Source organism: Tiliqua scincoides, chromosome 13, assembly GCF_035046505.1.
Source record: "Tiliqua scincoides isolate rTilSci1 chromosome 13, rTilSci1.hap2, whole genome shotgun sequence".
Classification (NCBI taxonomy): Eukaryota; Metazoa; Chordata; class Lepidosauria; order Squamata; family Scincidae; genus Tiliqua; species Tiliqua scincoides.
In genome coordinates, this window is record NC_089833.1 from 11,897,858 (window position 1) to 11,910,163 (window position 12,306).

General features: G+C 52.2%; 2 protein-coding genes across 4 annotated transcripts in view; one reads left to right on the top strand and one right to left on the bottom strand.

The window, feature by feature from the left end:
- Positions 1 to 10,121, bottom strand: part of GTF3C1 (general transcription factor IIIC subunit 1) — a 29,119-nt gene extending 18,998 nt beyond the window's left edge. The window contains exons 1-10 of the mRNA XM_066640850.1: positions 9,893 to 10,121; positions 7,525 to 7,734; positions 5,942 to 6,115; positions 4,873 to 5,016; positions 4,453 to 4,549; positions 4,134 to 4,257; positions 3,414 to 3,572; positions 2,591 to 2,706; positions 2,173 to 2,488; positions 351 to 403 (exon numbers count right to left, since the gene is read on the bottom strand). Coding sequence (XP_066496947.1) covers positions 351 to 403; positions 2,173 to 2,488; positions 2,591 to 2,706; positions 3,414 to 3,572; positions 4,134 to 4,257; positions 4,453 to 4,549; positions 4,873 to 5,016; positions 5,942 to 6,115; positions 7,525 to 7,734; positions 9,893 to 10,113 — 1,614 coding nt within the window. The 5' untranslated portion in view covers positions 10,114 to 10,121. The remainder of the gene's footprint in view (positions 1 to 350; positions 404 to 2,172; positions 2,489 to 2,590; positions 2,707 to 3,413; positions 3,573 to 4,133; positions 4,258 to 4,452; positions 4,550 to 4,872; positions 5,017 to 5,941; positions 6,116 to 7,524; positions 7,735 to 9,892) is intronic.
- Positions 10,122 to 10,440: 319 nt separating this feature from the next.
- KATNIP (katanin interacting protein) overlaps positions 10,441 to 12,306 on the top strand; it is a 28,113-nt gene continuing 26,247 nt past the window's right edge. For all 3 annotated transcript variants that reach the window (XM_066640317.1, XM_066640318.1, XM_066640319.1), the window contains exons 1-2: positions 10,441 to 10,635; positions 11,554 to 11,630. In XM_066640317.1, coding sequence (XP_066496414.1) covers positions 11,569 to 11,630 — 62 coding nt within the window. In that variant the 5' untranslated portion in view covers positions 10,441 to 10,635; positions 11,554 to 11,568. The remainder of the gene's footprint in view (positions 10,636 to 11,553; positions 11,631 to 12,306) is intronic.

Here is a 12,306-nt window from a genome sequence, read left to right on the forward strand (position 1 = left end):
AGGAGCCCAGACAGGTAGTCATAGGTTTCTGCAGCTGCAGCACTGGCTGTGATGCTGGGAAGCCACAGGAGCAGAGGGCTGCTTCATCTCCTCCTGCTCCCTGGTGCCAAGCCACCTGATCTTGGTTCCACCTCTTTTGAGAAGAGAGCAACGGTGATGCTGAATGGCACACTCAGATCGCCTCCAGTCATAACCTCTGCCACGCAGGCACGGACAATGCAACTGGAGACCAGCTCTGCCACATGTGCCAGGCTTTCTCCCTTCAGCAGCCTCAGACCTCTGCCCCTGTCAACTGTGTAAAAACATATGCACTAAAAACAAACATGCAGACTGAAACCCGAGACTCTTACTTTGGAAGTGTCAAGTCTGACTTCCTCAACCAGAGCCGTATCACTAGCGTCATCTGCAAAATGGCACAAATGGAGAGATTAGTTTCCTGTTTTAGAGTCATCACCTGCCAAGGAATCAGGAAGCTCCTCTGGAGAACACAAACAAGACAGCATCTGTCCCAGGGTCCTTGGTGCTAGCAGTTTCCCAGCTAGTTCCAGAAACACCCCCTTGTCATGAATAAGTACATGTTAGGCCTAGGTTAGCATGTGAAGCCTGAACCAAACTAAGACAGTGTAACGGAGAAGTTGCTAGCAGCAAGATTGTGAGTAAATAAACAAAAGGATTGCTGTCTCTCCTTTGCTGGCCAGAAAGGACAGATAACAAGAATTACAACCCACTGGAATGTTTAGCACCTTTGCAGACAGAGAGGCACCTGATCAAGCGTGATGGAGTGCAGCTGTGGATCTCCAGTTGGACGGGGTAAAGAACTATGAGGGGTTAGCAACCAGGCCAACTTCAAGAAGGTTCTGTCCTCAAGAGTTCTGATTGGACAGTCTAAATAAGTATGAAGTCACCTCAGTTCTATTAGCATAAGAAGTACAATAATGAGTACCCGGGGTGTGTATGTGTGTGTGTGTGTGTGTGTGTGTGTGTTCCTTCTTGGACAGAGTTTTGGGTGCAACATCCTGCACGCGTGTGAGCCCATTGTCCATTATGGGCACCTGGCCCCATAGGTAGCCCTGGAGCCAAGAGATCTACAAGAGTAACTGACCCAGGTGAGAGATAGAGATTAATAGAGATAGCCAGTTAGCTTTATTTTATTGCTGATATGTTTCCTAGATCTTTATGCCTCTAGCATTTGTTGCCTTATTGTAGAGTGTGTAACCTTACGTACTTAATAAACTAAACTATCTTTTACTAAGTTGTTTCACTGCCTGTTGGGGACAAGGGTTCAGAATCCTGCCTAGCCATTCAGCAAGCTACCAAGTGCTCAGTGAGGTCCAGTAACTTGAGGACTGAAACTTAATTCGAGAAAGAGCTCAGTGCCTGCAAAGGATAGAGTTAAGCCTAGAGGGTCTCAGTGTCCCTGGACTGAGTCACTGGCTCATACAGGGTGGTGGCAGTACTACTGAGCAGAGGGGCCTTGAGGGCTTTAGGGTTCAAAAACCAAGAACCCTGAGCACCCCAAATCCCCCCCCGTGTTTACGACACACCTCCCCAACTTGCTCAGCTGTGTCACTAAGTCCACACAAATTGCTTCACTGCAACACTGATACTCAGATGGCAGATGGGCTGACCGTTTCCAAGATTACCAAGAGTTGGATGCTTAGCACCATCAAGCTATACTACCTCCCTTAATTCAACACAATAAAACACACAGGGTGGTGGAGGTGGAGGAGAAGAGAGAGAGATTCCTTGGCAAAGGATCTTGGGATGGGCAGATCCAATATTTACAGGGCCTCATCTGAGCACTCAGAAGAGACAACAACAGCTGGGTCCTGAAGTCCTCTCCAAGAACAGAGCCCAATTCCGGAGACACGAACTCATGTAATTCCCACAAAGTCAGTTCCCAGCCTGCACCTTCAAGGCAGATCAGGGAGCCCAACTTGGTGGGAGCACGGAGGAGAGTGGGGCGGCAAGAATAGAGGCGTTGATGTGTAAAGGGGGCTCTGCAGCGGTGGGAGGTGGACCAGCCCCAGCACAGAAAATGATATTTGCCCAGAAAGACTCCAGTTTGGACACAATGGGAGACAGACAAACCACTGAAGTGTTTAAAGCATGATTCCACGACACGCGCAGCTTTTGCCAGCAGCAGCCTGGTCGCCACAGCCTACTCCGAACCTTTCGTGGACGTTGACTGGCACGAGTCACCTTGGACCCCGTGCTTCAGCTGCACTCTTCCACAGGCCTTCCTCGGCTCGGCACCTTCCTTCTCCTCTTCCTCGTTCTCTGACTTGTAGAGCACAGCCTCCTCCTCTGCTGGAAAGAGCTCCTCCCCAGGCAAGGAGTCCTCCTGCGTCATGGTGGCACCAGCAAGGGCCAGCTGTGCGCTCCGGGCCTTCTCCCTCTCAAACTGCCGGCTCAAGTCACTCTCTTCCACATGGTTGCATGTAATGTATTTGGTGGTGCGCTGCCTGCCCTCGTCTTCCATGAACCCCTAGGCAAGGAGCAAGAGGGTTAGCCTTCTTCTCCCCATGCCCTTGGCTTTTCTTGCTCTGAACCCCTAGCCGCTGTGCAGAAGCACTAGTCTGAGCATTACCTTGACCACTTTGTATCTCTCCAAGAGGCGACACAGCATCCTGGACTCTAGCTTCCCCACATTCATTGCCGCTCGGATTTCAGCCTGAGAAATGCCCTTAGTCCCCCAGCTTTCAACTGCGAAAGAGCACAAGCATTGTCACCAATCATCCTCCAGTGAACAAGCGTGAAATGCCACATGGATGTCAACCGCACACACACAGTCAAGAGGAATGAGTTTTTGAAGCACAGTTGCTAAAAGGAGATACAAGCCCTAACCCTGGACAGAGCAAGCTGCAACCCAAAACTAAGAGGCTTTCTACCACAAAGGTATGAGCCACAGAGCCATTCAGGTGCCTGCAGTGGCCACACAGCAACAGGCAGTGCTCAGATTCATTCAGGCAGCTGCACCGGCTCCCTCTCAGGCCCATGCCCTGAAGAAGGCCTGGGCTGTAGCCAGTGCTGTTGAAGATCAGGCACCGCTGCACTGGCAAACTGATCAGCCTGGTGCTTTCACTTTCAGACATATCCAATGGTGAACTTAAATGCCTAAGCGGTTCACAGAGGGGGAAACTCAGCTCCAGTGTCAGAAGTCATGCACAAAGATCATTCTCCCACAAAATGGATCGCACCCACTCTTTCAACCAGCCCCCAGCTCATACGAAGCCACAAAAACTGCACAGAAGAATGTCCCGGGCCACACCTATCACTACTGGTAGTAGCTAAACACATTAGTCCTCAATTGACAGCACAAGAAGCCAGGGACATACTGAAAGCAATACTGAAGAAAAGAAACCCTCAGGAAGAAGGGTCGGCCCCAGGCCCAGTCTGGCTGCTCCACCTACTCAGGTCGTACGTCTGTGCCAGCATGTCCTTCTCATACACAAGGTCAACAGGTTGCACAGCTTTGGTGATTACATCTTCGTCGTCGTCGTCGTGATAATCGTCCACCTTTTTCCGAAACTCCTTCACCAGCTTCAAGCAACGAACCATGATGACAGTTCCTGGGAGCCAATGAATACACAAGTGGGTTCGTCTAGGCACAAAGGGACACGAGCAACACAGCAGCTCAAGGGAAAGCACAGATAACTTCTGCAAGAACTCACCAGCTCAGAGCTGGGCATTAATCGGAGAGGTAGCTGCCTAGGAGTACACACAGATCAAGACCTTATTCATAAGGAGACCAAGCCCAGCCACATGAACGAGGCTCAGAAGAGCCCAGTCAGTGCCAGGTATTGTCACTGCAAAACTTTATTTTGGCGAATAACTGGACAAACTTGCAGATTTCTAGCATCACCTGCCTATTAGCCCAAGTGCTGCAGAGGCTGCAAGCATCACCAGGACCTTTGCATAGGCACAAGGACTGCTGAGCCCAGTGGCAGCTAAGAGCTATTGGGGGGGGGAGTGCAAAGGCTTCTTTGCCCACAGCTATCTCCAAGTGTCACCAGCAGTTTAGGGCTGAAGGAGTGAGAGTGCACAGAGCTCCCCGTGGATGGCAGGCCTCTCATCAAAGGGGAGGAGGGCACTGTGGTTCCGTGCGTGTGCATGGATGACATCCTCCTTACCCTTCTTGGTCTTGAAGGGGCCGCCCTCAGGGTTCACATCCTGGAGTGGAACAGACACGATCCTACACAAGCCGCCATTCAGCATGTACTGGTAGAGACGCTTAAATGTTTTCTCGCAGAGACCCTGTAGTGCAGGGAGACAAACAAGCAGAGAAGTTCAGCTCTCCTGCCCCAACAACTGCCCCTCAGGAAGGAACACCTGATCAAATGAATCACGCCACCAAGAAGGTAATAAAGGTGGTTTTTACATCAGAGAAAGAGAGCTACAATTTGTCTCGGATTAGAGTTCTCGCATGTGAAGAGGCAGCCAGAAGCTCACCAATTCTTCCCTGATGTTCACCAGCGAATCCATCTGACCCGGCCGACTGCTGAGCAGACTGGAGAGTTTCTCCATCAGGATATCGTATTTGCTCCTCCTAGAGCCCAGGAGATGTAACAGTGTGTGAACGTCAAGACAGAGGCTGCTCACTGGGATGAGGAAGGGAAGCTGGACCCTTTCCCCATGCACCGCTTTCCCCAACCCAAATCATACACCCCTAAGGGGCAGAAGGATGACACCTAGATCTACCTTTTACCCTGGTGAGAGGAGCTTGCCACAGTGCATGGTAAGTTAGGGGCAGAGAAGGGGAAGCTGCATGGGAGGAAAGTGCTGCCCCCATGCCTTCCCCAGTCGTACTGCAGCCCCCCTTCGACTGAGCCTGACTGCAGCCTCTTGTGCCACATCCAGGGTGATGCACACCTGTCCACATGAAAGCGGGTCAGCAGCAGCAGGATGGAGTGTTGCTGGGCCCCAGTGGGTAGCCGAATCACATGGGACTGCGTGGTGATGAGCCCATTTTGGTCCAGTACTCTGCGGTGATAGTGAAGCTTCCCAGCATCCACCCTATGTGACAGGGGACACACAACGGGGGCAGCATTCACAGCGCTTGAGAATTAAACACAGCATGAAAGTTACAAAACCCAATTTGCAGGATCGTGACCTAAGTCTATAAAAGATGAGCCAGAATGAGCACCTCTGGCTTCAGTCTGGGAACCAAACAATTTCTCACACTCAGCTTACAAGCAGCCTTAATATAGCAGTTCAACGTTCTCTAAGATGCTCCACTGAGGAGAAACTGACACAAAAGCAGACAATGAGTTGGTACTAAGAAGAACCACCCCCAACTGGTCAGGCCATGGGGTGCTTCAGAGGACAGTTGCTTGACTCCACCCCTCTGGGGCAGCAATGAAGTCAGGACCTGGTGCATTCCGACATGGGTTGGGGCATGGCTCTCCTACAGCAGCTCCACAAGATACATTTCCAGACAATACAAAATGGGGGCAGCAACTGTTACCCCGCACATGCCCGATCTCGTCTGGTCTCGGAAGCTAAGCAAGGTCAGGCCTGGTTAGTACTTGGATGGGAGACTGCCTGGGAATACCGGGTGCTGTAGGCTTATACCATAGTCTTTCGAGAGTGAAGGTTGCCAACCAACAAAATGGGGGAAGTGTGGGGACTTGCCAAAGACTGCAAAGCCATCTCTGGCCTAGCACGGAAGAGGCACCAGAGAAATCCTGCTGTGGTTACTCTGCATCATACTCCAGCAGCAAACAAGTCAGTTATAATATCCTCCCGCTTTCTCCAGCTCATGAGATAGGTAGTCTCCTGGCCCATGATGGACATCTGCCCTACATGTCATCCCCCATGGCAGCACAAAACCAGGCACTGAAGCATCACTGCTGCACCAGAAGTCAGAAACGTGAGACCCAGTAAGGAGGGTAGCCTAGTGGTCACCACCACCCGACAAGACGTAAGTTCCAACACTTACTTAAAAGCTGCACTGAGGTCTCTCTGGAGCTCTCCCTGCCATCGTGCACGCCCTAATCGCTCCAAAATGCAGTAGGAGAAGTCAGGAAGCTTCAAGTCCGGATCCCCTTCCCAACCTATCATTGCTCTGTGGCGTTGTGTCTGAGAAGCAACAATGACCAGCTTCTCTCCCCACCTGCAAAGCACAAAGAGGCAAGAGAGATGACTGGGTGGAGTGGGCCCCCACAGGAATTCCTCTAATGTGCAGCATCAGCCCTGCCACCTAGTTTTTCCCTCTTCTGCCTGCTTATATGAGGCAGAGAAAGCTCAGCCACACAGTGGTATCTCACAATACCACTCAAACTAACCCAAATGGATGTCTCCATAGCAGTGGGCGAGAGGCCTACAGCCAAGCCTTTTCCATCAGTGCTATCCTTATCTCCCTGCAGCTACCACAAAGCCACTCCAGGTTAAGCTATTTTAGGCAGGCAGTGAGGAAGGAACCAATATTATCCCCACATTCAAGCAGCAAAAGCCTGGAAAAGCATGCTGGATGAGACTAACTGCCACTGTTCCTTGGGAGGAAGTGCTATGGACCACCTGGGTAGATACCACATAACTCCCTCATTTCCTTCCTTCTCCGTGACACACATCTGAGAGCTGGCACCAAGACAACAGAGATGCCAGGAGAGAGAGGGGGGATTTCTTTTGTGGCAGCCTGGGATGGCCAAGGGAAGCAGTTCCATGTTGGAGGGCAACTTTTGCCTTAGTCAACTCCGACAACAATGCCTCTTGGACTACAATCTGAAGCACACGTGCGCAGGAGTAAATCCCACTGAAAGCAGTGGAAAATACCTTTGTGCAAACATGCACAGAATTGTGCTGTTATTTTTTTTCTCCCCCGCATCTCCACTTAGATTGCCTTGGAGAAATCACACCCTTCTGGGCAGATCTGGGTGCAAACACACAAGGCTCAACCTCTTTCCCATCCTCCTAGAACAGTGATGGCAAACCGATGACACGTGTCAAAGGTGACACAACACAACCTTTTGGGTGACATGCCAGAGTTCACCAACACCCAACAACTGAGTTTGTTTGATTCATATTTCATTTTTAATTGACTTCTTTATATCCTACACAACATCACATATGATTGGACTGTATTTTTTAAAAATAAATGAACACGTAGAGAATTGTTTCTCTTTTGTTGGGTGTGTGTGTGTGTGTGTGTGTGTGTGTGTGTGTGTGTGTGAGAGACATGCCAACAGAGTCAAGTTACGTATTTTCCGAATTTTTGACATGCCGAGCCCAAAAGGTTCACAATTGCTGCCCTAGAATAACCTCCAGTGCTAACCATAAGTTTTACACACACCCCAATATCAGTGTTGCCACAACTTCACACTCAGCTTGTACTGTGCAGTAACATACAGATTTCTGATAAAGTTAGAAGCCACAACCCATGTTTCTCCTGCTATGGCTTTTCCCTGAGTGACAGCATGAGACACCCTATGGATGCTTCTGCAATGAAATACACCCAACGGTCTTGCTCAGACTAAGGTACCAAAGTGAGCCTGGCGCAACATCCTGCTACAATGGGTTACTCACTTCTCTAAAGCCTCTGCATGGGTGCAACATGGCCGTAGGTCCTTCGTCCTGACCTGGTCCGTAATATCCAGCCTCTCTTTGAAATACTGGCAGGAACCCTGAATGCCGTCAGGGTCATCCAAAACCATGTGCACAGGATAAATGTCATCTAAGGGAACAGGATCGCGCTTGGTCTCCAATATTCCTGTTTCAAGGTCAATTTCTTCATACCTGAAAGAAGCACAGAGTATGAGCTCTTCTCAGGGTTGGAATTTCTGGCACTCGCACATACACAAGTGGAATGCAAACACACTATGTGCTCCTTAGCATGCTTGGTCTCCTCCTTACTGGGCAACAGGCACTTGTGGTGCTCCTCTTATACTGTGGAACTCTTTGCCACAAGAAGTAGTTACGGCATCTTGCCTGGATGCCTTTAAGAGGGGATTGGACAAATTTCTGGGGTAGTTCATTACAGGTTACAAGTCATAGTAGGTATGTGCAAGCTCTTGGTTTTAGAGGCAAGCTGCCTCTGATTGCCAGATGCAGGGGAGGGCACCAGGACGCAGGCTGTGCCTGTTGTCTTGTGTGCTCCCTGGGGCATTCGGTGGGCCACTGTGAGATACAGGAAGCTGGACTAGATGGGCCTTTGGCCTGATCCAGCTGGGCTCTTCTTATGTTCTTATATTAGTAGGGGGAGAATAACTTTCCCTTTTCACCCCAGCATAGTGTCTTCTAGCTGTTTACTGGTCTTCTGCAATTTTTTGTTTAGATTGTGAACCCCTTTGAATTATTTTGCCTGTAAACTGCTTTGTGAACTACTCCAGTTGAAAAACAGTAAATAAAAACACTATAAATATTCACAAACGGTTGGGGAAGGCATTTATTATCAGAGAAAGAAGGACAGTAGGATGGCAGCAGCATCCCAACTTTGCAAGCAGGAGGTGCCGAAAGGCTGAACCCAAAACAGCGTCTCCAGGTTGGACTGGGAAAGACCCTTCTTGGCTTGGAAGCCTGGAGAGCCACTGCTCAGTGAGTGACTGCAATCTGGAGCTGAAGGGACCCAGCTTTCATATGTGAGTCCCAAAGAGCTCAAGACAGTCTAGCGTGGCCAGTGACCCAGGTTCAAGTCCCTCTCCTTCAAGCAGCTCCACACTGCTGCTACATCTCTCCAGAGACTGCCACCAAGCTGATAAGAACATATGAACAGCCCCACTGGATCAGGCCGAAGCCCCATCTAGTCCAGCTTCCTGGATCATACAGTGGCCTACCAGATGTCACAGGGAGCACACAAGACAACAAGAGACCTGCACCCTGGTGCCCTGCTTTGCATCTGGCATTCTGAGGTAGCGTACTTCTAAAACCAGGAAGTGGAACATCATCATGGCTTGTAACCTGTGATGGATTTTTCTTCTATAACTCTGTCCAAGCCAAAGGTTATCAGATACAAGGAAGGTGCAGCTTTTAAACCCTCATATGTTGAGCTGCACCTGCCCTAATTCCCTCTCCTGTACAATGGTTAAAGGTAGAAGCACTCTGTCCCCCCTTTGTATCTGGTCATCCTAGAAAGCGCCCTTTGGGTCTGCCCCCTTTGCAGAGGGCCCAGTTGCAGCCTCTCTCCAAGTAGGGGCAGCCAGCTCTGGGCACCCTGTGTGTCTATGGAGAGCCCTCACCCACACACCCGGAGTTGCCCACTTCTTTTCCCTGCCTCACCCCTGTGCTCTTGGCAGCACCTCAGTATGCCTAGGATTGCCAGATACAAAGGGGGATGGAGTGCCTCTACCATTAACCATTGTACAGGACAGGAAATTTGGGCACGTGCAGCTCAAGCTGGAAAGGTTTAAAAGCTGCACCTTCCCAAATTCCCTTTTCTGTACAATGGATAAAGATATAGGCACTTTGGTAGACAGGATTTGGGCCACCCACGCAGGGTTGCCCACTTCTTTTCCCTGCCTCATCCTGTGCGCTTATTAGCAGCCCTGCATGCCTAGGGTTGCCAAATACAAAGGGGGGGGTAGAGTGACTCTACCTTGAACCACTGTACAGAAAAGGGAATTTGGGTGGAAGGGTTTAAAAGCGGCACCTGCCCAGATTCCCCCTTCGGTACAAGGGCTAAAGGCAGAGGCACTCCGTCCCCCTTTGTAGCTGGCAACCCTAGGTGTGCTGGGCTGCTGCTGAGGACACAGGAGAGAGGCAGGATGAGAAGTGGGCAGCCCTGCGTGGGGGGCGCCCCCCTTCCACAGGCAGAGGCTCTGCCTGCGCCCCCGCAGTTGGGCCTGGCCTCTCTCCCTCTGCAGGCGCCTGGCCAGGGGCGTCCAGTGGCAGGGAGTTCCGCAGGCCAAGGTCACGCTGGGCTCGGGCCCGGGGGCGCTGCCGGAGCCGGAGCCCTCACCGGTCGTAGAGGCGCAGCGGCGGCCGCGGCTCCGGGAGCAGGTAGAAGCGGAGCTCGGCCTGGGCGGCGAGCGTGGCCCAGAGCAGCTGGCGGGTGTCCGGCTCCAGGGGCAGCGGGAAGGGCGGCACGCGGCCGGCCAGCCGCTCCCAGAGGGCGCCCAGCGTGATGCCGCCCAGACCCTCCAGCGCCACCTCATCCAATGCCACCCAAAGCGCCTCCATGGTGGTGGCGGCGCCGGAACCCCGCCGCGCATGCGCACTCCCCTCTCGTTTCGCAGCTGCTAGGCGCATGCGCACTCCTCTCACAAACAGAGGACTGTTAGGCACATGCGCACTTCTCTCACGGCGCTGTGCGCATGCGCATTCCTTCTCTCAGGACGCTAGGCGCATGCGCCCGCCCATCCAGTCACACACACTCTCTCACTACCGCTCGGCGTATGCCCACTCACTCTCGCCCGCGCCGGCTGCTCGGCGCGGGAAAATAACGTCACTGGGCCGCGCCCCCGGAGTAACCAAGGTAACGGCCCAACAGGCCGAGGTGGCTGCTAAGGCCGCGACGCCTGGAGGGGGTGAGGAGAGCCTGACAGCCTGGCTAGGCCCGTGGCGCCTCCGCACAGCGCTGCCCGACCGCCGGTTGTGGCTCGCAAGGACGCGGGACCCCGAAGAGGCCGGCCGGGCTGCGGCTCCCTAGTGGCTGGCCCCGCGCTCCCTCCGCCTCCTTCCCGCAGTGACCCCAGTTGGAGTGTAAGGCTGCAGTCTTTTCCTGGGAGTAAGCCTGTTGACTAGAGTGGGGCTTGCTTCTGAGTAGGCCTTCATAGGGCTGGCCTCTGAGGCTGCCATCGTAGCCACGCTTACCTGGGAGTAAGCCTTATTGACTATAATGGGGCTTACTTCTGAGTAGACCTGCCTAGAATAGGCTCTCAGGCTGCAGTCCTGCCCACACTTACCTGGGAGTAAGCCCCATTGAGTATACTGGGGCTTACTTCTGAGTAGACATGCCTAGGGCTGGGCTCTGAGGCTGCTGTCCTGGGCACAGCGAGGCCCCCTGGATTCAGTGGGGCTCACTTCTGCATAGACCACGACAGGGCAGGATCCTGCTCTTGGTGGCCCCTCTCTTGCTCCCTGCAGCTGGCATTCAGGGGCACCCAGGCAGGCTCCCCCCCCCCAGGTGGCTGCAGCACAGGCTGGTTGTGCCCCACTGGACACCCAGCACTTGGGCAGCAAGGTGCCAGTCAATGAAGTGGGGCAGGGTTTTGATTTGGAACAAAAGTTCTGTAGAACTCCTTGCCACAGAATGTGGGGATGGTGTCTGGCTTAGATGCCTTGAAGAGGGGATTGGACAGATTGATGAAGGAAACGTCCATCACGGGTTGCAAGCCATGAGGGGTCTGTGCAGCCTCTGGGTTTTAGAGGTAGGCTGTCTCTGACATGCCAGGTGCAAGGGAGTGGCAACAGGATGCGAGTCTCTTGTCTTGTGTGCTCCCTGAGACATCTGGTGGGCCACTGTGAGATCCAGGAAGCTGAACTACATGGGCCTTTCAGCTGATATAGCAGGGCTCTTCTTATGTTATGATTGGCAGCAGAGGGGGCCGCTCCGCCCAACAAGAGCCAATTTCCAAGACAGCAGCCAAGTCTTTGCTTTGTTTTGCTCTTGTCTTGCAGTCTTAACCCAAGGACATGGTGACTGACTTTGATGAGAAACATGATGAACACATAGTATTACTTCAGCAGAAGAACAGGTATGCTGGCAGGCCGACCCTTGGGAGCCCTGGTGGCTGTGCCTGCAGGCACCAGAGAAGCTCCTGCCTGGCAGGAAGGAAGGAAACTGGGCCCCAACTTCTGGAAATTCCTACCCTTGCATAAGCAATATAAAGTAAGCTTAAGTAAATAAGCAATATTTACCCGTTTCCTTGGATGTGGAAAGGGCCTGAGAAAGAGCATGTTTGGGGTGGGAAACCAGCCTCTGAATCAGTGACACATGAGGGGAAAGCAGGCAGTGGACCAGTGTCCTCAGGTGCTCATGTCAGTTATTCCCAGAGATTCCCAGTTTGTTCTCTCTTGCTCCCTGTCCTGATAGAACCCATCTGAGCAGGGGCAGGCAGACTTTAGAAGAGCACCTTTCTCTCTCTTCTCTTGCAGATTGAGGTTGAGATTGACAGTGTAGGGCCAATGAAAAGATTTTCATCCCCGTGTCAAAGGGCACGTGATGCAGCCACTTGCTGAAGCTAGGTGGGTTTCAATCTGGTCAGTGCCTGGAGGAGTGCCTGGAGGAGTACCTGGAGTTTCAGGGTGGAGGAAAGTTGGAATAAAAATGTCATGAATCCAGCAATCATGGTTTCACCAAGTGGTTCACACCCACTGCTGCAGCTCTCACAGTTTCATTTTGAACAGACATCTTGATTCCATCACAGAGTC